A 25,908-nucleotide genomic window follows, 5' to 3' on the forward strand; every position below is an offset into this window, starting at 1 on the left:
ACACTGTGAGTGAACTTTTTCAGTATGGAACAGCTTACTTCAAAATAATAGGCAGGCATGTTTAGTAGTAGATTAGTAGATTTTTATTTTCAGTCCCATGTATTCATTTCAGTGCGTAAATTTTAAATCGGAAGGGTTTTTTAATGTCATATTGTCCCTTCATTCTCTTCTCATTTAATGCTTGGGGTTTAATTCTCAGATCAAGGTACGCCTGGCACAGGTCTCTAGTTCATCACAGTGCAATGCATATTTAGATTTCTTTTTCAGTATTATTTCATAGATGTGATATTATTTCCTATTATTAGTAGTAAAAGTATTGCGACTATTACTTATTTTCAATAGGATGAGATCTTATGGTGATAATTGTTTTGTTTGTTTGGGTTTTTTTTTTTTTTTACAAATGTTGTGTTTAAATTATTATTATTATTATCATTATTATTATTATTATTTCCACATTTTAAAGGGGGTGGTTGGCTGCACCCCATTTTACCAGCGGAACCTCAAGGATGTTGTGCACATGCGCGCTGCGTGCAATCTACCGGAGCGCCAGAGGTAGTGAAGGCAGTCCTAATGGCGGAGAGCGTACGGTCGCCTTTTGACTACCGGGAGCCACCGACCCTCGACAGCGACGGGGATGGGAGCAAACCGCCGCCACCACGGGGGTGAGTGAGCGCGGCGGTGGAAACCGGTTGGTCGTCGCGAGTCGTTTTCATCGCATTAAACGCCAGAGCCACATGCGCACGCGCTGGGAGCGTGCGCGTATTTGTAGTTAACGTTAGGACCCAGTGTTCGCGTGCATGATTTCGGTGTTGTGTTGCAGAAAACGGAGCAGGGAAAGTGTGTTTTATCTGTTTATTTGCTGCAGACGGTGAAGGTTAAAGGTTGGCGTCTGCCGCCCAGACGGCTGGGTCTGCACTGAAAAGGAAACCCGTTTTAATTCAGATGTTTGTACGTCGGAGAAGTCCTCGCTAGCTGCTGCTGGAAGCTAACAGGCTAGCGGTGGTTTAGCATTCATGTTAGCATTATCCCCGCAGAAAACAGTCGCTCTTAAAACCCCTAAATCAGAAGTCGTCTTCATCCACCAGATTTTAAGAACTGCATGTTTTCGAACACATTTCTCCTCAGCTTTGAGCCAACGGCTCACAAATGGCAGGCGTGTTTTTGTGTTGAGTAAACAAAGTTGCTGACCACCAGGAAAAAAAATGCATCCTAAAACATTTAACTGTCACTGGGCTCAGAGATAAGGGACACGTTGTTGCGCTAATCAGCCTTTTCAAAAGGCAAGTCGCACAGTCTGAGTGATTGAATGAAGGGGTGGGGCTACTATTGACGTTGTGATTAGAGAAATCACGACCATTAGCAGCAATTAGCTGGGTTACTCGTTGCATCCTGTTTACCATATCAATACCCTGAATTGTCTCCAAAATAAGGCAAGATTTTTGATCAAGCTACTCTTAGATGCATTTTATTTGAACAACAATAGCCGTTAACTAAAAATTTTATTGCATTTATTAACCAGCAGCTATGTAAATAAACCTTGTTTTTACTGGGAAGTTTTCATTTCAAGCATAAAAAGGAAAAAAGCCACAACATCCTGGATGTCCCCATTGACAAACAATATGGGTCATTTGTATTTATCTATTTATGTCCCTTTGCTGTTTTATGCAGTACGGTTAAAAATGGAGTATAATTTACTCCATTTGCACCACAGATTGGATTCCAATCCCCAGGGCAATATTGTGTGTAATATCTTAATTGCAAAATGAAGAAGCATGGAGAGGTGGCTTAATACAGTTTGATTGGTTCCAAATCTTTTAAAGTTATCAGTTACAAATAAAGGAATAATGGATGTTATTTTGGCCTATATTTCTTACTTCAAAATATCTTTCTTCTTTTGACAGGCTATATGGTTTGAGTGCTTTTACTTTTAAAACTTACTGGTTGACCTTTTGCTGTCTGTTATGTCAAGAACTGATATAGACTTGTCTATCATGTTCAGAGATCTCCAGAATATGAAAAAGAGAGAGAGAAAGAAACCTTTAAGGGTAAAAAGGTGTACAATAGACGTTGTGTTGTAAATGGATGAGTATTTACCAGCATTACTGCTGATACATGGAAAGTTTAATAATCATTTCTCTAGCAGGGGTTTGAAATTCCAATCCTTCACTCCAGTGCCACTTTCCTGCAACTTTTGGATGGATTCCTGCTGCAACACATCTGAAACTAAAGGCTGACTTTCCTCCTTGGCAAGTCAGGCCTGTTCATGGACCATTAGAGTCTGAAAATGCATGAACAAACACATTTGCTTTGTTTAAGTCTTAGTAAAAAAAATCAAACAATCAAAAATACACTGTGATTTTTGTTCAAATTTTTCATGACATATGACAGTTTTTGCAGTCAGGCTGAGTCACAGCCTAATTGTGTTTCGTGGATAGTAGTATACATGGGATAACGAGAAGCGCCTCACAACCAGCTCCCAATCAAAATTCACACAGTCGCTCGAAAATCAAACCTGTTGGAAATACTGGCCGCGCCTTGTGAGAGTGTCGCACTGTTGAAGCAAATTTACCTGAAACTCTTACATTCACTGTGTAAGCAGTATAACACTGTTATATATAGTGTTATGTTAACACTATAATGAAATGTTACTTTCATTAAAGTGGACATGTCTCTAAAAAAGACTGAAATTCTGATATTGGAGTTTGTGAGCTTCAAAGCCACATAAAAATATTGTCCCCCAACCATTTCTTCTTGCTTATTGAATTGAGGGTTCACTCATTTCTCTCACATTAGCACACATTAATATGATTGTAAATACAAAACTACTTCAGTAAAAGTGTGTTGTTGACTGTAGTGAAGTTAAGACTGCAGTTTTTTTGCACAGAATGCCAAGGATTACTAAGGTTAGTGTCCTTCTCTGGCGAGGGTCTCATCGCTTCCGGGTTTTCTATTTCTTCTTCTTTTGTAGTTCCAGACATAAGGCTACACGTAAAGTGTATGTTCGTATGCAGCACATTCCCAAACTTGTACGACACGTGTCACATCACATGTATGTCACTTCCAAGCGTCTGGTCGTACTGTGCGAAAACAAAGTTTGTAAGCTGTGAATTATAGAAAGTGCCGATGTAGTGGTACAGTACATCGGCACAATATTTACAGAAAATATTGTAGTGTAGTCCCAGCTTAAACATCAATCCTGTAATCTTTTCATTTTCAGTTGGAGTCGAAGTTTCTGTCAAGAAATGCGCAGCACATTTTTTCTGTGATGATTGATAACTGTTTGTTTTATTGTTGAATTAAGTCAATGCTTTCAAAATCAGTTATAGTCTGTTAGTAATATGGGGATTTGCTAAAATTAGAATAAATAAATACATAAATAAAAATCAGTTTGGACCAGTAAAAACCTGATTGGTTCATATAGTTGAAATAAATTCTTAAAGATGATCTCTTGTTTTTGCTTTGCTCCAGGTGTCTCCTGCACACCTTAATGTGTCTGCTAGCTCTGCCAATATTTACAGTAAAAATGCTTTTTATATAATCTTGACTGTACGTTGAACAAAGGCTTTTCTCTTTACAGCCGCGTGTGTGGGAGAAAAAGGAAGGGCACACCTGTGAAGGTGTGTGATCGAGCGTATGTAACAGAAGATGAGGAGGAGGAGAGCATGTCAGAGCACAGCTACAGCCCGGGTATATATACAAATACAACTTGCCATCTGGTACCACTGTGTATATTCATTGTGCTGTGTTATACCTTCCATTCCAAACATAGCTTCTATAATGAAACCGTTACTTGATCGCAGGTGACGGCCAGTACCCAGAAGGCGCCGAAGACCGCCTTCCTCCTCCTGGTAGTCCCTACTACCTGCCTGACCCCACTCAGCTCTGGTAAAGAAGACCCTGACCACTTTTCTCCGATGCTGACGGAAGCTGTCTCGTTGCTAAACCCACTTCGTGTTTTTCCAGCGTTCCTGAGCTGGGGGAAGAGGGAGCGAGCGGTGTTCGAGGACCCGTGCTCTTCCACCCGCCTCCCAATTGCCGGATTCGAGAAGTCCACTGTGGTACTCAGGTCCGATTGGTTGTCATAGCAATCCGCGACATTGCGAAAGGGGAGGAGATAACTGTGGACTACAGCCTGACGGACTGGGGGGAGAACGCAATGGTGAGCAGCTGATAGCATTTTACAGTATTTTCTGTTAAAGAAGTGATAAGTCCAAGCGAACAGTGAAATATTAGGGATAAAATGGTAATAAAGAATACAATGGTAAAACAATGATTCTCTCACTGAATGTACTCTTATTCAAAATTGCAGTTATTTTTTACACCCAGAACTTTGGTACTGTTTTACAGTGTGAATATTTAGAATTGACTATTTTAATTACATATAAACAGTCCACTTAAAAGTTCGCTACATGTTCTAATTTCTATGTACTGTATTCTGTATTTAAATATTTTAGACATTTTAAAGAAGTTGATCCTTTCTGCTTCTCCCGAGTGCATTGTGTGTTCAGTCTCAGACTCTTACTAGTCTGTGAGATAATTTAATAAATGGCAGCTGTCAAGCATTGTAAATCCGCACATAACAGTAATTATCTATCAATTTCTGCTGCATGAAGTGAATAATGCTAGTGGCATTATTAAGGCTATGAATTAGGGCTGTGAAAAGCCCTAATTTCAGCTTTTCATCGCTTTTGCATATTTCTAACAAATGTTTTGTAAATTGCAATGATCTTGATAACTTTTTGCAAACGGTCATTGGACTAGACATTCATATAAATTACATTTACTTCTTAATGAAATCACCAGTCCAGTGCAATATAGTGTAGAGCCGTTTTAATAATAGCTAGATGTTTTTTTGAAGGAGCCAAAGAACAACAACAGACGAGTAAAAGAGGAGAATGTACAAGGGCACTCGTCAGAATGATTTCCTAAATTACTAAAGACAATCACAACAGATGCTAACTTCATCCTGATGTGTTTTACTCCTGACCACAGGACAGTTGTAATCTACACCAGTTAATTGTTCTTCTGTTGTGTAACCAGGAGGAAGAGGCTGGCCCTCACCCGCTGTCCCTCTCTGTGTCCGATTACCTCACCCCCTCCTGGTCACTGTCACCCTCCTCCTCCCCACTCACCCACTCTGAGGCCAGCGACTCAGACCGGGAAGAAGACGAAGAGGAGGAGGATGACGATGATGACGACGACGATGAAGAAGAAGAAATTGAGGAGATAAGGGGTCGGATGCTTCGGCGCCGCAAGAAGCGCAAGCTGCCTGCGGCCGTTAATTCCAAGAAGAAGAGCGCGCCCCCTTCCTCCAGGGGTCCTGGGCGCCCCTGCTCCTCCTTCTCCCGGCCGGGGCCCGTGGCCCCGCCAGCTCGGCCGCTGGCGCCCCCAACAACCAACATAAACAATAACATCAACATAAACATCGGCAGCTCCAGCGGCGCCGCTGTGAACCGGCGGCAGCATTGCCCGTACTGTGGCCGCCACTACCGCTCGCTGGCACGCCACCTGGAGAAATACCACGGCAACCAGCCAGATGTCCGAACGGCCATGGAGCTGGCACACCTGCACACACACAGCTCCTCGAACGGCAACACGCCACACCCCTCCTCGTCCTCCACCTCCGCTCCTCACAGCCACTCCTTCGCCATCCCACAGTCCTCCGCCTCCAACCCGGCTCCGCCTTCGCTCTTCTCCAGGGAGAGGGAGTCGCCGGCTACGCGCTCGAGCACGGGCAGCGTTTCCTTCTCCCTCTCGCTTTCACCTCCTGCGTCTGCACAGCCCACAGCTGCAAAGAAGGGGCCCAGCTTACCGCTTCCCGCTGCCAAACTCTCCTCGCCGCCGCTGGTTTCTCGAGTAAAGAGTCCGTCGCCACCTCCGACCCCGGCTTTGAAAAGAGGAAGGCGGATGAAGAAGGAGAAGCACGAGGAGCAGCAGAAGGTGGAGGTAGAGAAGAATCAAGAGGAGCTGCTGCCGCCTCCCACTCCGGAGCCTAATATTGATCCTGATGAAGATCTGGAGCTCAGTGGAGTGGAGGAGGATGCACCAGAGAAGAATGGAGAAGTTGTAAGGTGTGGTTAGATTTTCTGTCTGCCTAGAAACATTTATTTATTATGTCATCGATTAATCCACAGGTTTTTCATTTGTCTGTTTATTCCTTTTTACACAGTATTAGACATACATTCAAAGTTGTAAATAAACGGTTACATTCTTTTTTAAATAAGAAAAACTACATTTTATCACCTAAAACAATTACTACTCTGAATATGTTTTCTTTTTCCCACCAACTGAACTTTTTTCAATCGGTATACTCTAGTTAACAGCTAATTGATTTCTAAATTAGTTGATGATTATTTCAATAATCGATTTAATGTTTCTCAATTTTTCTCTCCAGCACACACAGGCATCACATGTCTCCCCTGCTCTCCTCCCTGTCGTGTTTGATCATCTACCTCCGCCGCCAGCAGCATTCCTCCTCCCTCGCTCTGACTCGCTCTCCTCACTCTGCCGAGGCGTGGCGGCTGCTCTGCCACTCCAGCCTCTCGCTGCTCATCCTCTACAACCGACACCGGGAATGCGAGGTGGCCAAGCTCACAATTCAGGACTACCGCAACCGGATCACGCCGCAGTCCGCCCCCAGCGCCTCCTCTGCCATGGAGTCTTTCTTGTCCCCCTTCGAGCATCAGGTCTTATGCCACCTCCCACGGGCGGGGGTCCTGGGCAAGCGCGGCCGCGTCCAGCCGCTCATCCTCCCGCCTCACTGCGAGTCCTGCCTGGACCTGCTGCTCCGCACCAGCCCCAACGTGGGCGTGGACCCCGAGAGCCCCTACGTCTTCTCCCGGCCCTACCACTCGCCTGCCACTCCGCTCCGCGGCACAGACCTGCTGAGGAACTTGGCTCGGGCCAGTGGGGCCAAAAACGCCGGGGCGCTGACGGCGACACGAGTGCGGCGGCAGGTGGCCATCCTCACCCAGCTGCTGCTGCTGGAGGACGGAGAAGGTCCGGGTGGAGCCATCAAACGGCTGGAGGACTTCCTGGAACGGGAGTACCACGTGACGCAGAACTGCTCCTCCATCATACGAGATCCAGCGCTGATGAGTCGAGTTGGACGCGTCGTTCTCTACGGAGAGAGGGAGGGCGTGCTTTTCAGGGGCATGAGCCTCCAGGACATTTGCCTCGAGTTAGACGGTAAGAAATGCATCTAACAGTTTTCTTTTTCTATTTCCAACCCTGTCTGTATGTCGTTTCAGCCAATGATGTAGCTGCACCCAAATCAATAGACACAATGTTAGAAGTTTGTTTTTGTCAAAATCAGAAAGATTTATGGTGATTCTTTTTTTTTCATTCAGTAAAAAGTGAATAAGTTCTGTAAAGAGAACATTGCAGTACTGCAGTTCTTATAAATGAAGATGTTTTACATCTTCTGAGGAAAACTGTTCCTTTAATCAAACACGATTAAGAATGCTTTTCTTTGAATTACACAGGATGCTATTCTTGAACTTTGATAAATGACTTAAAATGTCAGAAAAATTTCATAAACATTCTGAGACTATTGTATTATAGAGTAAAATAGCACTAATTTCTCTTTCCCTAATCTTTTTTACTTTCAATTCATTTCTTGAAAAGCATCATTTGAAGTATTTTGATTCATGTCTTGTTCAAAACACTGACTCACTTCTCAGGTCTTAATTTCACTGGAACTCCTTTTCTCCCCCAGAAGTACTGGGCAGCTCTGACCTCTTTTGACAAATGGCATGAAAGTGCTATAGTTTTTATCAGGATTTTTCTTTTGTTTGTTTTTTTTCTTAGAACATTTGAAGTGTGTGTTTTATTTATTTTTTTTGCCTAATTCTTGCTGGTACGCCAAAATGAAATGCAGTCTTTAGAAGTCACCTAAATGGTACATGGAGTCCATTTCTGGATATCTAATCTCCAGCTGTTTTGTGAAGGCCTCTGATGTTTCTCAGAAAACAATCTGCCTCATACAAACCTAGAAACACAGCAGATGGGTCAGAGATAAGGATGGGGAGGAGTTTTAAAGCAGAGTTTAGGTAGCGACTAAAGCATTAATCAGAGAAGCAAGCAATGGTGACAGACAAGGAGCAGGTGAAGACGCTTTTTGAACCGCACATCATCCTAAACGCATAAGTCTCCTGCATTATGCTTTGGGGATGCACATCTTCAGCAGGATCATGTAAGCAAAGTGTTAAGCATTCAGTCACATTGAAATTTGTCTTCAAACAGTGATGTCTGGCAACTCCGGAGATTCATTTTCAGAAGATTCGGATGCAGATGAAGAGAAGGAAGACGTAAAGGAGAAGACGGAGGTGATCGTAAAGAAGAAAGGACCGGGACGACCCCCACGGAAGAAACCTGCACCCCTTCCTCCAACCACTGTCACCCCACCTGTAGCAAACCCCCAAAAAAGGAGACCTGCTCCAGTTAAATCAGGTAGGTTTGTCAACGGCGACCTTGTGACCTGAAAGGATCTTATACGTGTGCTCATGGCCTTCATTACACCTTCCCACAGGAAAACGCGGCGTCCTGAAGCGACCCTGGTCCGAGGCGGAGCGCGTAGCTGTGGAGACGCACCTCAAGAAGAACCTCTTGGACCTGCGTGTCCCAGCCAAGGCGGACTGTGAACGCTGCCTGGAACTCTGCCCCCTGCTGGTGAGCAACCAGCGAGACTGGAGAGCCATCAAGTTTTATGTCCACAACCGGATTCAGCTGCTGAAGAAGCAGGGGAGGAGAGAAAGTGCTGCTGCAGTTAGCTAGAGCGAAGGGAATCTGTGAAAGAAGGTAAAGTACCATGATGTATAAACCACCAGCAGTCGGGACGAACTGTGGAACAAGCTGAGAGGAGCAGCACCTGAAGTTTTGGGGTTTTCCAGGTCATCGCCCTGGTTATAAGGGAGTAGTGTAATAAAAGTGATTAAGCTATGAGGACAGACTGGATGAAGAAAAAATATTCTTTTGCTCCGTTTTGGAAACTTTTTGACAAATGAGGTGGAGCACAGTGAACACTTTTTATTAGGTTTTTTAAAATGTCCTGTTTACTTTCTGCCAGTAAAATAAAAGTAGAGAACGTATGGGGGGAAAGTGGGTCACTAGCAACAAGTCTGTGGAGTTTTATGCAGAAAGCAGACAGACCTCTGTCACGTCGCTGTTGACCAAACATGAATGTGTAAAGCTTTGGGAGAACAAACTAAACTACATGGACTCGTATGAATCTGTACAGTATGTGTTTGATGCTCATGTGTGCTCCAACAGGTGTGTGTGTGTGTGTGTGTTGGAAAAAAGTATTCTTCAGTGTCCCAGACCATGATGCACCTGTTTTTAAGTGTTTCTTGCATACCTCCATACCATCATTATAGGTTAGTGTGTCAAGGCACATCTACTTGAATTCACTGAGTATAATTTTTAATAAAAATTATGTATTTCAGAATCAACATATGACCTTATCCACACTGTAAATAGTTCCTAATCTATAAAAGTATGAGGTTGTGATAGCAAAGTTGGCAGTTTCTCTTTGTGTATATAAACTGTAAATATTACCTGTACTTATTAAAGTGTATGACATTTTGTTGTGTTTTCCTAAACTGGATTGTAAAGTGAATTTTGCCTTGTGAAAACAACTGAGCAACATAGAAATGACAAACTTGTTTTTTGGGGGGTTCTTTTGTGTTTTTTTTGGTATTTATTAAAAAGTAAACATTTGTTTTATACAATTTTCAGGTGTGGATAAGAATGGCAATATGTTGAGTTTCAAGATTTGATTCCTTAGTCAGCAGGTGCATAAAAATAAATCACTATCAACAAATTAGTGTAGTTTAGTAATTTATTTCAAAATGAATAATCTAAAGTAATTATTTCTGTAAATTTTCATAAGCAATGACATCTAATGAATATTTCTGTTTGACAAACATAATATTACAGGCATTAATAATGCATTAATTAATACAGGCATTAGGAACATTTTTCTGTTCCTGCATGGACAATCATGAAAGACTACAGTTGTCCAGTAGACACTAACCAAAACCCTCCACAAGGGGGAGCAATCTACCAAGGCACAATCCTGAAGAATCTGGCTGTACTCGGAGAAGAAATTTACAAAAGGTTGAGTGGAAGGGAAAATACCTCCACAAGCAACAGAGATAATCATAGCCTGTTAAGAGTTTGAAGGAAATGTACATGAACTTCAGCTGAAGTCTGAGTGTGAGTCGCCACATGGACAAATCCAGAACATGAGCTTCAAAATTATTACATTCCTTGTGTGAAACTCCTCCTGGACCAAAGATGTCAGAATCATCTGCTGCACAATGGCCCAATGTCTTTTCATACGTTAATTTCCCAGATCCTGAAGGAAGAGTGAAATTTCCACAGTCAGTGATGACTTGGGGTTGCATTTCATCTGCTAGTGTTGTTCCACTTTATTTTAGTCCAAAGTCAGATCAGCTGTCTACAAGGACCTATTAGAGTACATCAGGCTTCTCTCTGCTGCCAAGCTGTGCAGAGATGCTGATTTAATTTTCCAGCAGGACTCAGCATCTGACCGCACTGGTGCCAAAAGTTCAAATGCTAGCTTTAATGTTCATGGTGTTACTGTGTTTGGGTCACTCTGTCTCAAGAGTTTAACATTTCACATTGAGTTGATGAAATAAACTTTTGGATGATATTTAGACTTTTGAGATGCACCTTTATGATCTAAACAAGAGCAATGTTTCCTAACCCTGGTCCTTGAGACACAACGCCCTGTATGTTTTATGCGTTTCTCTGCCTCAGGACAATTGATGTCAACTGGTGGCTGATTAACTGATGCTGTAATTATCTGAGTCAGGTGTGTTGAAGAAAGGAAGCACCTAAACCCATGCAGGAGGGTGACCCTTAAGGACAAGGGTTGGGACATACTGATCAAGTGGATTTCAATATCAATGACTTTCTTTTTGTGTCGATACATAGCTAGATTAGATTAGTTCACCACATCAAAATGTACAGTTTTGTCAAATATTGATGAGAACACAAGCAGTAAATAAACTGTATTTAGATCAAGACACTTCAGTTCAGATTTGAGAACTCGGGTATGTTGAGGTATCCAAGTTGGTTCAGATGCTAGAAAATAATTGACATAGTCCTTGAACACACCACAAATCAAAAACCAGCTTCAGCATTGTGGTGTTCAATTATTTAACAGTGATTTTAAAAAAAAATGTGAATGTTCTCAAATGTCTAGGATACTATGACAACTACTGTAGAATCTGAACCTGCAGAAGAATGGACATTTGAACAAAAATTACCAACAAAACAGGATTTTTAAAAATCATACAATGTGGTTTGTCTTGTTTTTCTTCTTCTTTTTTAAGGAGCAAAACATCCAGTTCTCTGCGATCATCCAGTTGCAGAGGATTGCAACTGGATGATCAGTCCTCCTGCTCCTTCTGTAATTTCGCCACAGGTTCAGTGTTATTTGACTGATCCTGCGCAGGTCTAGGTGATATCGCCATCTTTTCTGCGTCACCTTTTCCAGGGTTAAAAAGTGGGAACACTTCACCTGTGAACTTTGCTGCCAGAGATCCAATCAGACATTTTTCTTCCACATTAAAGAAGGAGAGCTTTCTGTTGTCAAAGTCCAAATACACACCGACTGTTTTTAGTTTTGACTGGACATGAATGAATGTCTCTGGTTCAGTGCTAAACTGAAGAGTTTTCCCCTGTTTGGTGAAAGAAGACAAGAACCAGAAACCATTTTTTGTGGTTGGAGGGAAACTGGCATCACGAGGGATTTCATGTTTATCTGTAACTCCGATCCACCAAGACGTCTTGAGGTCTACATTTTCAGTTTGTAAGGAAACCTCCCAGTAGTGTCGTCCAGAAGAGAAGCCAGGTGATCCTCTGACTGCAGTGAGACAGGTGACTCTGTCTCCATCAGGAAACTTTGCATGAATATTTTCTCTCAGTGTAGAACCCTGTATTGTTATTAGCGGATTGCCTGTGTCCACCAGTTGAACATTTTCTGTTAAAAATGGAAAATTAGATTATAATCAATAATGTCACAAAGAAAAATGCTAAATAACAATAATATTAACTAAATGTAAAATTACCATAATGCTTGGAGGCTTCCGATGGAGTTGCTGGCTGCCATGTTGCTGGACAGAAAAGCAATAGGAAAAAAAACATCTCAGAAATTAGATTTTTCCATTATAAAGGTTTTGTTTTGACTCTATTAACGCTGGCAGCTTCAAATACTGGGTCCTACCTGCAGACAGAAGTGGTTCATTGTCTAAGGGAAAAATGCAAAATTAAATGAATTTTTATTAATTAATGTCACGAAAATAAACAGAGCTTTAAAACCATCTACACTTTTACAGACATTTCTAGTTTGAAGGTGAGATTGCTGAAAGCCTAACCCACTGTAAAATATGTAATAAGTTAATGTTTTTAATGTGTCCATTTCAAGCCTTCATTCATTTAGAGCAAATCAAAATAACTTGAGTCCTTAAATGTGCCTTGAGTGGACATGCTGTGAAATAAATAGAAATATACTATACTATATAAATAAATTCTGTTGAACTGAAATTAATTAAACTGACTCAGACATAGAGAAAGAAATGAATTATGTCTCCTTTCTTACCTTCAGTACTGCTCATTAGTTCAGCAGTTGAAAGATAAAAATACAAACTTTAGGAATTGTAAATCCAGTGTGACTTGCTGTTGTAACTGTTTTATATTTGTGGATGTTACACAGTGACTTCTAGGATGGTCTGATCGATAAAGAGGTTCGTATTTTGATATCTAGATGGACGATTTGGATTTAATGTACTGAAAGAAAATGTTCTTATTTATTTATTTAGTTATTCTTAGACATTTAAAGGAATTTGATTATTGAATTACCAGTTTCCTCATGACATTATGGAAAACTACTCTGGGAAAAACAGATCTAAACTTTTTTCTTAATTCAGGTCTTACATGGTCAAGAGATGAGATTTTAAATCCCAGTGTCAAAGCAGACTTATTGTGGTAAACTGTTCTTGTCTCAAAATCCTAAATAAACTATACTATAAAGCACATTTGTGGCGGTTAAGTCTGTACAGTATGATGACAAGGTTGTGGACTATATCTACAATATTATTTCATAATATTTTCAAACCTTCAATGTGTTTATCAATGTTCTAATTAGATGACTTCTAAATGTATTAAGTTGCAACAGCTTTTATTTAGGCACTCGATAAAGATAAATCTCATCAATCTTATCAATCTGTTCAAATAGTTATTATTTCAAAGATGTAAATTTTGTTACATTTGTACTTAAGTCTGATAACTACTAAACAAAAGTACATGATTGAACCTTTAATAGAAAAACAATGACATTTTGAGTCTGTTGTGTTTTATTTACCACCAGTTGTGTCATCTCCAGATTTTGACTTGTTAGCTGAAATTAAAATAAATATAATAAGGTTTGAAGTTATTGCTCAATAAAATGTCAGCATTTTTTACATTTCAGATATGCATCCTCTCTGGCTTAAATGAAACATTTACCTTTCTTTCTGAAATACAGGAAGTACAAAACTCCGGAAACAACTACAGCTGCCAGAAGTATCCCAAAGGCCACCCATCCAGCTAACGGCAATGCTGTCTCTAAATAAAGAGCAAATATTGTTCTAATAAACTTCTTTTACATAAAAGACTAATAAAAGAAACTTGAGGGTAAAACCATGTACCTTCTTGTAATGGTGGAGGATTTTTCAGACACATTCTGGCCTCTTTTGGTGCTTCATTGAAAAGTCCAACAGAGCAGGAGACCTCAGAAGAACTGGAGACCAGAACCCAACTATGGACTGAATAAAAACCAGCAGAGTTTTTGCTAAACGACACATTAGAAGGGATTAGAGCTTTTTTGCTGTCTGACCAGCTCAGCTCAGGCTTTGGATGCCAGCCGTCAGATTGGCAGCTCATATTAACTTTGTTATCGTCTTTCATCACTGCTGACAGGAGAGGGGAGCGTCCAGTTTCTGGAAGAAGAAGAGGATGATCATTTGATGTAGACATCATTCTGTTTGGTTTTGTTCTTGTTCTGTTTCATGGTTCTCACCTGTCACACTCAGACTAATATATTTAAAGTCATAACCGTCAGAGCTCCTGACAAAGCATTTATATTTTCCTGCATCTTCAATTGTGACGTTTTCCAGCTTCAGGCTGACATCACCTGCCTTTAATCCACCTGATGTTTCTTCCTTTAAGCCGAATGAGACTCGGCCAGCGTACGAAGCTTTCTGGGATGAGTAGTTGAAAGCCTTTTCCTTAGAAAGGAGGGGAGGAGTATCAAACTCATCATTCCAGTGATTCCAGCGTACCTCCATATCTTCTGCACTCTCAGAGAAAGTGAGCCAGCAGGGTAAGATGGCTGTCTGGCCTCGCTGGACTGAGACATGAGACTTTACTGATACAGTGAACATCTCTGAAACTGAAAAGAAAAGAAAATCATAATCAGAGTCATCTTTTCATTTTGCTGTGGTATTAGATTAAATATGTTAAGTGTTTCAAAGTAAAACATTCCCTTGATTTCAAGTCTGTCTTAGGTTTTTCAGTAGACCAAATGCTTTATATTAAATAATTTCCCAAACAATAAATAATGATAGTTGCGGTTCAATGCATGGTAAACATAAAAAAAAGAAAACATCAAAATGTTTTTGTAAACCAGTAACATTTACAATGTGGTTGTGAATGGATATTTTTGCTGTTTGTAATACATTTTTCTATACTGCTGGTTTCAAAAGATCACAATAGTTTTATTTAGTAATGATTTCTATGTTATTATGTTAACAAAAACACACAATTTCATTATAACAATCTGATTCAGTTATTTATTTAAATTAAAAGGTGTGTCCAAACTTTTGGTCTGTACTGTATGTCAATTAATATTTGTGTGTGTGTATTCCATCTTAAGTCCAGTGTACACTAGTTTATTTTTTTTTGCTTTTTACTACCAATAGATGATACATGGATATATGATAAAATTTAACCATCACTATGAGAAATGTATTGATTTATGACAGGTGTGTGAATGAGCTAATCTTCTCACTATTGATTGCAGCAATCCACACTATTACCAGAAATTCAGGGCCCCAAAACCATATTTCGCTTAGGGCCCCATGGAGGCTTTGGCCGGCTCTGATTAGGATCAGAATCCAGTTTGAGTGTACATACAAAGAATTTGACTTTAGTCCTATAAATGCTCTATAAAAATTTTAAGATCTGGTGATCAAACCAAGGATTTGTCAGGAGAAGCAAGTCACTTTAAACCGATAAGTGAAGACGTCATGCAGACAAGGACTTTTAGGGGAATACTGCGCTATAAATAACGATGTCGGGACTTACCGGGAGCAGCGTATCCAGGTGAAGAAAGAAGACCCAGAAACCAAAAACAAATCATCCGATTACCTGGGATAGAAAAAAATATCAATAAGAAACTGTCCGAGCTATAAGAGGACTGTGTGTCAATCCTCTTTGTAAGAGAAAAACAAACAGGATGGACAACTCATGACATGAGACCAGCTTTACAGAATGAAATCTAGGCCATATTTACCTGTTAAAGCAGCGATTGTAACTCTCGGTTTACCCATTGGGTTCCAGTGAATCAAAAGTTGACTTAAATATAGCCACTAAAAAACGGTGATGATTCCTCCTGACGAGGCGAGTTTTAGACGTGATTCAAGTCCAGGAGGGACGATCTGATACCTGCTCGCTTCTGTGGCTTGGCTATAATAAAACAAGACGTGAAACAGACGTAAAGAGAACGCTATGTCTACTTTCTATTTCCGTATGCAAATGTGGTGGGATGGTGTTCTACACTCCCAACTATGTGCACCAGGTGTAGCAAGAAGCGCGCAGTTGATTGGTGGGCGGGGCAGATAGGTTTATAGCTGAGCAGGTGTGTGTGTCTTTGTTTCCCCTACTACATGTCGGCTGCCCAAGTGGCTGGTGTGCTTGATCCGCTCATCTGAATCGTAAGTGCCATTTGTACCATCTGTAGTAGGCCTGAAGCAATGTTTTTAAAAGAGAAATGTTTTAATGAAATTGTTTAAATAAAATAATGTGGACTATTCTGTGTTCTGGTGCATCTTGTTTTAAAAAGATCTCCCCCTCCCCCTCCCCCCCTTCCTGGTCACACAAATATGTAACCAAACTTGTTAAGCCACTATTCATAAAAAATCCCTTAAAAAAGAAAATGATGCTTGGATGCCTATGACTGAAAAAACTTTCAATAAGGTTTACAGCTTCATTACAATTCCAGTAGCTTATTTAAAAGGTTACAAATGATAAATGTTATTTAAAAAAAAAAAAAAGTAAGATATCGTCAGTTAATTGAATCACAAACAGAAGAAAAAAAACTGAAGATTTCACAAAAATATTTTTCTTACACAGATTTAACTGTGTAGTAGTTTATAAAAACGTTGCTCTATAGACAAGATGTCCCAGAAAAAAACCAAAAGACACGCCTACTCAAAACAAATAGAAATCAACAACAAAAACAAACACAATGGATAAATAAAAGGGTCCTATGCAGAAATCTTTATTCAAGTAAGAACAGGACTACTTCAAAAATTATTTTAACTTAGAAGAAAGAAAAAAATCAGTAATCTAAAAAAATACTGGAGGAGGGAGACTTTACAACTGAGAACTAAAATTGGTACTTTAAAAGATAAAGTAAAAAATTTGTGAGACTAACTAAAAATATCACCACAAAAAAATTTATGCAGGCAGAAGAAACTGCCTGAATCCATATTTCTTTTGAAACCAAGACTCACAGAAGTTAATGTGTACATAAAATACTGTGCAAACTACTGACAGTGATAAATAAGTGTTTTACAGCATATCCACTTGACCTCTAAATGGGTCAAAAGGCTCTGCAGACTGAGTAACATTATAAACAGGAAGCCTGTGTGCAAACCAAAAGTCTGACTTTACTGTAAGCAGCAGGTGTGTTTCTGTGTTTGATGCATTTTTAGTTAAACTATGTTTCTTCTTCATTCGTGAAGTTACTACAGGCAAGTAGAGTAGTCAGAAACTGTACTCAGACAAGAGCAGCTTTACTCCAAATTAAAATTTCTGAAGTAGAAGAAAAGTGTTGAAAAACTATTGAAGTGTCTTTTTAAGTCCTTTGTTCTAGAGAGTCTCTTGAAATCAATGCTATCGGCCGCAAATTTGGGATTCCAGGGATGAGAAGGTTTTACAAACTTTCATTATGTTTTGTTTACTGGAGTGAACAAAACATAATGAAGAAACATGACATATTGTCAATTTTAAAATGTACATTTCACAAACCAAAGCCTCGGCAACCAAAAACAACCTGGAACCTCCTGCCGGTGACCAGTTTGGTCACACAATGCTGTCAAATGGCTCCCATTCTTAACATGCATGTAGATCTTCCTCATAAATGTGACACCATTTCACAGGGAAAAAAATGGTTTTCCAAGAGTATAATTTTTGTTGCCAACAAGCATTTTTACAACAAAGAAATAGACATTCTCATACAACATTTCGTTTCTTTTTGTGATGAATACTTAATTATTACTTTTCTCATAACGAGGAATCTTAAAGTTGTAGAACCCGACTACAAATATCAAGTCTATTGCAAAATGTGCTCCAGTCAACAGAGAGCAACGTTCCTCTGCAAAGACTCTTTATTGTAACTCACAACTACATATTTGGAGTTAATTTACAGGCTTAAACAAGAACAAAACATTTTTCATTTTATTTATTGTTGTTTTCCTTCATACTTCTACACTCAGTAAAAATATCCTGCTTGTTTGTAAATATGCTAAACTTTGACACATTATTCTAAAACCTTTGACTGTCAGGAGCTGAAATTACTGACAGTGATCTGTCTGCTGTTCCTTGGTCCTCATGATGCTGTTTGTTCTCCAACAAAACTCTAAGACCTTGTTGGAAAAACTGCATTTAAAGTATTTAGATTGTTTTATTCAACAGACTCATGGTCCACGTAGATATATATAAAAAAGAACAAAGACATGACACACGACAACACATAAAAAAGCAAAGATTAACCTTCTGCATGCTAGCTTTTTAAAATGTGCACCAGAAAGGGGCTGTGTACAGGGATGTACAATAAGCTTTGAACAGACTTATTTTTATCTCGTCGGTACACATATGAAATTTTCTCCCCGGAATTTGCATGGGCGTACAATATCTGACACTGCCGATAAATTTCATCATCATCACAGAACTAGTCTGTGATGTAGTGACCCAGATATTTAGTTCCTGAACAAACATTTAACTTTCGTCCCAACAGAAAAAAAATCAGGAAAACAAAGTTTTTTGTCTGCCTTAGTCCTTCATTACAGTTTTTTTAGCATCAAACTGCACATCAAACCTTAACCCATAATCAGAGCAGATATTCAGTAACTGCTGAAAGTCAGCACTGCTGGTGAGAGAACAGCTGGTCATCAGCATACATAAAGTGATTGACCAGAGTATCACCGAGCAAACATCCAGTTTTAGAGGTTCATTTCTTTTGACACGTCATCAAGTTAAACAGGGAAAGTGAAAGAAGCCCATCCTGACTCACCATTACTCTGCCAAAACAGGCAGAGATGTTATTGAACCTCTTTACCTGCATTTTCTGGTTAGAATACCAGTAAACTAGAAATGCTATAATACTATCTGCAATCTCCAGTCTCTTGATGTTTTCTGTGTTGATTCATTGTTTTTGTCTTAAAAAAAAAAAACAAACTTCATAGATTCATAAAATTCTGCATTGAAAAGAAATTTTGCCATCCACTTTTTAAAATGATCCAGCCACCATTTTAGCAAATAAATGTCTAGTTTGACCTTTTTTCCATGTAATAAATCATTTTCACCGTCAGCATTTGGAGTAAAAAACTCAGACCATATAAATCGATACCAATTATCAAGTAATACAAATCAAACATTTTAACATTTTTAATGTGTTAGTTTCTGTTTGTTGTGCTATTGGTCTTCTTAAACTGCTTATATTTTAACAATCTGATCAATCTTCTGGGCTCCAATAATATAGAGGAATATTCTTCCTCTCTTCAACTGAACTCTGAACAAGAATCCACAAATAAAATTATCGAAACTTAGTTTAATTAATCATAATTTGTAATAAGTAAATTGCATCCTTAATAAAATATATTTTCGATTAGCCTTCAATAATTTGAACACAGAAACCATGTCTGAAGGCAAATAGGTCTATATCTGGTCTATTTCAGTTAATTCTAATTTTTATATTGTTATCCCAGATTTATTTTTGGAATCATGTTATAGAATCTAAATTATAATCTATTTTATCCACATTAAAAAAGCTCCTGAAAGTAAGTAAGAAATTTTGATGACTTTTCTTGATTGTAAGGTAAAATTTATGTAAAACAAAAAAAGATGGCAGACAGATTATAATATTTTTCTTTATTTTAAAAAAATTAAACCTGGTGAATATGTCTCATACAATGTTCTGAAATCTTCAGTTAGAAACACAAAACATTTACAACAAGAGGTGGTAAAAAAGTGAAGGGACATAGAGTGCACACATATTTACAGTATCTTCTATTGTTCCTTCAAATTTTAATCTAGTTATTATCTAAAATTAAAAATCAGCACAATCTGAGTACAGACTGACACAAAAAGCTTGCAGAATATTCCACCTCAGTGTCACATTTTTAAATGTATTTTGTGCTAATTATGGTAATTAACAGTTTTCAAACATTTCATGCAAGTTTGATTGATTGATTATAAAAAGTCAATTTTTCAACAAGCTGTAAAAAGGTTTTTACATTTGTGATTGATGTATCATGGCCTGTAAATAGTTAAAGTTGAGACTCGAAGGAACTTTTCATGATACTGAGCTGCCATAAAATAAATAATTCATGCTTTTCCATTCTTGTGGCTAAAATGTTTCAGGTATTAAAGTGTATACATGTTCTCCCAATGCTTTGAGGCCCCAACAGGCTCTAAAGAAGTGATAAAATCTATTAGAATGGCTTCTGAGTCGCCCCTGAAATATGTATATCCATTAAACATCATATACAGACATATAAAACAAATTAGTTCAAGTTAAAGTCAAATTAGCTTCCAAAACATCACTTTGACAGCTACTCCAAAGAACATACATTTTATAGATGGTAAAATGTGAGAATAGGCAGCTTTGCATAGCCTCAAAATATAATAACATAACAAAAATATTTATAACAACCCATATAAAAGGTTGTATTAGTGTCTGTTGACAAAAAGAACATTTTACAATAGTCAGGTTTACAATAGGTATCAAAGTCAGTTAATATGAACTTAGAAAAATGACTTGTAACACATTAGAGGACCAGGTTAACGATGAGTAAATATTCACTGAGCGTTACAACACATTTAAACATTGTTTATGAATCTACACATGTACCAAAGACAACACACGAATGTACATTTATTTTACTGATCCAGTAAAGTTAATATTCAGAGAAAGCAACATGTGACTCTAGTGATTAGTTCACCGATTGATTCTCAGTTATGAATCCAGGATTTAAAGACGTGCAAATTTAGGGTTAGACAGTTGGTGCTAATTGAGAATTCATGACTTATATTTGTAAAAACATCAAGGAAATAATAAAACTTTCTTTGGAGCGAGAAGTTTTATTTTCTTTGGTTGGGTTTATCAGAGTTGCCTTTAACTGCAGACGCAACAGAAACTGTATGTGAAATGATGGAAGATATTTAATTAAACATTTTCTTGTTGTGTGAATCACTCACTGATGAAAGCTCCAGCATCAGTGAGTTCAGACATAAACACAACTTGCATTTTGTGAAGACATTTAATGTTTCTCAAGAGAAACTGTTACCATTGATGTTGATCTTAAATTTCAGAAAATCTAAGTGTTCAGCTTATACAACTTTTTTGTACTTTCTTAAACTTTGAGTGCAACAGGTGCATTTTAATCAAAATAAATTTTTCTACTGATTATTAACTTTTACTTTGGACTTTGCTGCATGCAGGACAACATTACACTTTACACAACACTTTTAAATTTCTTCCTCTGGATTCTCAGTCATATCTGATTGGTCCTTCTCTGCCTTTTGTAATTTCGCCACAGGTTCAGTGTTATTTGACTGATCCTGCGCAGGTCTCTGTAATATCTTCATAGTTCCTTGATCACCTTTTCCAGGGTTAAAAAGTGGGAACACTTCACCTGTGAATTTTGCTGCCAGAGATCCAATCAGACATTTTTCTTCCACATTATAGAAGGAGAGATTTCTGTTGTCAAAGTCCAAATACACACCGACTGTTTTTGGTTTTGACTGGACATAAATGAATGTCTCTGGTTCAGTGCTAAAATGAAGAGTATCCTCCTGTTTGGGGCAAGAAGACAAGAACCAGAAACCATTTTTTGTGGTTGGAGGGAAACTTTCATCATGAGGGATTTTATGTTTATCTGTAACTCCGATCCACCAAGACGTCTTGAGGTCTACATTTGCACTTTGTAAAGAAACCTCCCAGTAGTGTCGTCCAGAAGAGAAACCAGGTGATCCTCTGACTGCAGTGAGACAGGTGACTCTGTCTCCATCAGGAAACTTTGCATTAATATTATCTCTCAGTAGAGAATCCTTCATATCGTCTGAAGGATTCTTCATTTTTATTAGCTCATTTCCTGTGTCCACCAGTTGAACATTCTCTGTTAAAAATGGAAATTTGATTATAATCAATATAATAATGAAGAAAAATGCTAAGTAATAATAATATTAAATAAATGTAAAATTACCATAATTCTTGGATGCTTCCAATAGAGCTGCTGGCTGCCATGTTGCTGGATAGAAAAGCAAGAAGAGAAAATATCTTAGAAATATGATTTTGTATTATAAAGGTTTCGTTTTGATTATATTAATATGTGCAGCTTCAAATACTGTGTCCTACTTGTTGATAGAAGTGGTTCATTTTCTGAAAGAAAACACAAAAATACATGATATTATAGTTGTTTTATGCAGTGAATACAACAAGAGCTTTAAAATTATCTCTATGAGACTGAGGTTCATCAAACATGCTGTTTTTTGACTGAAAATCTGAACAACACTATAAAGATATGTAATAAATGTATGTTTCCATTGCTCTCCTCTCATGTCTTCAAACATCTAGAGAAATCAAAAACAATAAGCGTCCTTCATAAGTAAATATGAATTACTCCTTCGGTTTTACCTTCAGGATTGCTTGTGATTTCGGCCCCTGGAAGATAAAAAATAAAACTTTAGGAAGTGATTCTGACCAGTCCTTTATTCTCATATCTGTTTTGTGTGTGATGACGCTACACAGTGACGTTTTCGGTCCAGTTTTGACAGCTATATGGACAATTTAGATTTCATTGTTTAAATTTAAAATTTCTTATTTCTAGACTTTAAAAAGAATTTGATCATTGAAATACCAGTTTCAACATTATGTTATGAAAGACTTACTAATTAGATGACTTCCAAATGTATTTGTACCATTTTTGGGGGAATAATAGCATAAACTTTATGCTATTATGCTGTAAAGGCAGCTCCATAAGTTTTACAATTTTGTCAGATATTTGAAAACCATGTATTATTTTTCTTAATATTTCCAGTGATGGACTACACAATATTGTTTTATAATATCAAATCTTCTCCCATAACACACATTCAGTCATGTGATAAAATGTGAAAGAGGGATGCAAATAATTTTGCAAGGGGCTGTATGTGTCTCTATTGCCTTATATGTGGACATATTTCATGTTTTATAACTGTGTTAATAAACATCACAAGGGTTTTGCTCCGTATTAAATTCACAAAACTATTAATTAAGTCTGAAAACTGCACGAAAGGTAAAACTACATGATTGTTCCTTTAGTATAAGGAAAGTGACATTGAGCAGAAAGTTTGTAAAACTGTTCTAAATAAATATGTTTAAGGTGCCTGAAGTGTTTCTTACCATCAGTTGCATCATTTCCTGATTTTGATTTGTTGGCTGAAATGAAAACATATTACAAAGTATGAAATTAGTACTCATTAAAATCTCAGCATCTTTAAATGTTGTCATCAATGCATGCTCTCTGATGTAAATCAAACATTTACCTTTCTTCCTGAAGTACAGAAAGTACAAGGCTCCGAGTGCAGCTAAAACAGCTACCAGAAGTAACCCAAAGGCCACCCATCCAGCTGAGGATCCTGACTCAGAATAATATATAACAAACATGTTTTAGTAAATTTCTTCCTCATAGAAAACTAAAGAATACATGGTGATAAGGCTGAACAAGATCAGAAAGCCTTGCAGTGGCTATAATAATGGCAAATATTTTGATGACATATCAGGTTCTATATGTGCCTGTTTTTTCTTTTGACTCTTTTCTGTCCTTCTTTCTCTGTGTGACCTTTAGCATTTTTGGTAAAGTCAAGTGTGTCAATATATTTGACACACATCACAATATAATTGTGATATATTGTGCAGCCCCAGAAGTGAAACCATGTACCTTCTTGCAATGGTGGAGAATTTTCCTGGCGCATTCTGGCCTCTTTTGGTGCTTCATTGAAGAGTCCAACAGAGCAGGAGACCTCAGAAGAACTGGAGACCAGAACCCAACTATGGACTGAATAAAAACCAGCAGAGTTTTTGCTAAACGACACATTAGAAGAGATTAGAGCCTTTTTGCTGTCTGACCAGCTCAGCTCAGGCTTTGGATGCCAGCCGTCAGATTGGCAGCTCATATTAACTTTGTTATCATCTTTCATCACTGCTGACAGGAGAGGGGAGCGTCCAGTTTCTGGAAGAAGAAGAAGAAGAGGATGATCATTTGATGTAGACATCATTCTGTTTGGTTTTGTTCTTGTTCTGTTTCATGGTTCTCACCTGTCACACTCAGACTAATAGATGCACTGTCATAATCATCAGAGCTGCTGACATAGCATATATATTTTCCTACATCTTCAATTGTGACGTTTTCCAGCTTCAGGCTGACATCACCTGCCTTTAATCCACCTGATGTTTCTTCCTTTAAGCCGAATGAGACTCGGCCAGCGTACGAAGCTTTCTGAGATGAGTAGTGGAAAGCTCTTGCCTGATAAAGCAGGACTGGAGTATCAAACTCATCACTCCCTTGATACCAGCGTACCTCCATATCTTCTGCACTCTGAGAGGGGGTGAGCCAGCAGGGTAAGGTGGCTGTCTGGCCTCGCTGGACTGAGACAGGAGACTTTACTGAAACTGTGAAAGTCTCTGAAACTGAAAAGAAAATCTTGATCTGTCGTCTTTTATTTTGTAGCACAATTATATTGAATACAAGAAGTGTTCAAAGTAAAAAGTTTTCTTGTGGTTATGTCTTAAGTTTTCTAAACCAAATGATTTATATTAAGTTAAGTTCCAGGTGATTATTAATGACAATTTGCAGCACCAGGTATTTATAAATGTATAAAAAGTCTCTTACAAACTTAGAAACCAGCATTAACATTTGCTATTTCAACATTTTCCTCTGCTGGTTCCAAAAGAGCTTTAATAAAAATCAGAGTCAGTTTTATGGACTAACTTTGTGCACGTAAACAAAGACTTTACATTTCTTTCCATTTTACCTTCAGTGCACAAATTTGGTGGGGACTAAAACAGTGTTTTTCAAATAAGTATGCATACAGACATTATTTTTAAAACAGAACAAGTTGAATTAGTTCATGGTTTCATTCTGGGAAATCTGACTGTTGAGTTCAACAAATAGTTTGGGGGAAGAAACTGTCTTTGTAGCGGCTGCTTTTTGTAAACACTGCTCTGTACCACCGACCTGAAGGTAATAGACTGGACAGTTTGTGTCCAGGATGTGTGGAGTCTGCTGAAATGTTAGCTGTCCTGCTTTATCTAGGACTGTACAAGTCCTGGATCAAGGGAAAGTTATGACTAAAGTTTTAATTCAATCATTGTGTGCTGTTCAGAGATACTAAAAGTACTTGAAGTAAAAAATTATACATTTGGGTTTATAGATTTATGGATCTTTGATGCTGCAGGTCTGGTGTTCTTTATTTTCTTACGCCTCGAAGCCATTCAGTCCAGCCAAAGAGGTGTTAATATACAATTAATCAGGAAAGGAAAGGCACTCAAGATATTTTATCTAAAGATAGCACAAAGTGAATAAACAGTAAGTTTACCAATAATAATGTACAGAAAAATAACACCTTATTTTAATAATATCAAATAAACATACTTAAATTAAAGTTTTTTTGCTTTTTCATTGTGAGTTCATGGTACTCCAATACTAGATTAATTAATTTATTTTTGTTAAGCTGGAGTCCAATAAATTTTGCAAACTGTATGAGTTTTAAGATTTGCTGAGCAAACCAAGAGTTAATGGGGGGAGCAAATCACATAAACAGATCAGTTAATGATTATTTTTCGTAGTAATGACTCAGATAAGAGTGGGAGGAGGTTTACAGATGAAAGAAACTTACCGGGAGCAAGACAGCAAGGCGAGGAAAGAAGCGCCAGAAAATAAAAGTGAATCATCCGATTATCTGGGATGAGAAAAAAAACCAATAATAAATTACAGCAGCAATTATAGGAAGACAAACCAGATTTTTCCCCATAGCCTGGAGGTGAGAGCAGATTTAAATCTAGGTCATATTTACAAACTAAAGCAGCACATGTGTAACTCGACCTACCCATTGTGTCTTTTTAGTGAATCCAAGGTGACGTAATAACTACACACACAAAAGCGGCGGTGGATTCTTTCTGACGAGGCTGGTTTTGGGCGTGATTCAAGTCGAGGAGGTCAGTCTGGCCTGAAATCCGTCTTCACAGTCTTTAGTGGCCTAAATATGTCGAAGATGTAAAATGGACGCCCAGAATGAGGTCTGTCTACTTTCACTTTCGACTCTGAAAAAAATGCCGCCCAATTTGGTTCGGCTGGG

The 25,908-nt window shown here is 38.4% G+C and overlaps 2 protein-coding genes across 5 annotated transcripts; one reads left to right on the forward strand and one right to left on the reverse strand.

The window, feature by feature from the left end:
- Positions 1-534: 534 nt before the first annotated feature.
- On the forward strand, positions 535-9,599 carry LOC102217215. The gene is made up of 8 exons (XM_005814007.2): positions 535-662; positions 3,578-3,687; positions 3,801-3,885; positions 3,964-4,159; positions 5,041-6,071; positions 6,395-7,188; positions 8,245-8,451; positions 8,531-9,599. The coding sequence occupies exons 1-8, from the start codon at positions 571-573 to the stop codon at positions 8,773-8,775; spliced, it is 2,760 nt and encodes a 919-aa protein (XP_005814064.1). The 5' UTR covers positions 535-570; the 3' UTR covers positions 8,776-9,599.
- On the reverse strand, positions 9,278-25,751 carry LOC102217977 (butyrophilin subfamily 2 member A2-like). 4 transcript variants are annotated; one of them, XM_023345991.1, is made up of 10 exons: positions 25,660-25,751; positions 25,450-25,512; positions 23,870-24,241; positions 23,493-23,783; positions 23,098-23,190; positions 22,955-22,990; positions 22,208-22,234; positions 21,929-21,952; positions 12,099-12,143; positions 9,278-12,010 (listed from the first exon to the last, which is right to left on the reverse strand). In XM_023345991.1, exons 1-10 carry the CDS (start codon positions 25,661-25,663, stop codon positions 11,418-11,420), a joined length of 1,548 nt encoding a protein of 515 aa, XP_023201759.1. In that variant the 5' UTR covers positions 25,664-25,751; the 3' UTR covers positions 9,278-11,417. The 4 variants fall into 4 exon arrangements, with proteins under 4 accessions (XP_023201759.1, XP_023201758.1, XP_023201757.1 ...); XM_023345989.1 differs by lacking the exons at positions 9,278-12,010; positions 12,099-12,143 and adding exons at positions 19,424-21,689; positions 21,777-21,821 and having other exon boundaries at positions 23,870-24,199; XM_023345988.1 differs by lacking the exons at positions 9,278-12,010; positions 12,099-12,143 and adding exons at positions 19,606-21,689; positions 21,777-21,821.
- Positions 25,752-25,908: the final 157 nt, after the last annotated feature.

The sequence above is a fragment of the Xiphophorus maculatus genome, chromosome 14 (assembly GCF_002775205.1).
Source record: "Xiphophorus maculatus strain JP 163 A chromosome 14, X_maculatus-5.0-male, whole genome shotgun sequence".
NCBI classification, from domain to species: Eukaryota; Metazoa; Chordata; class Actinopteri; order Cyprinodontiformes; family Poeciliidae; genus Xiphophorus; species Xiphophorus maculatus.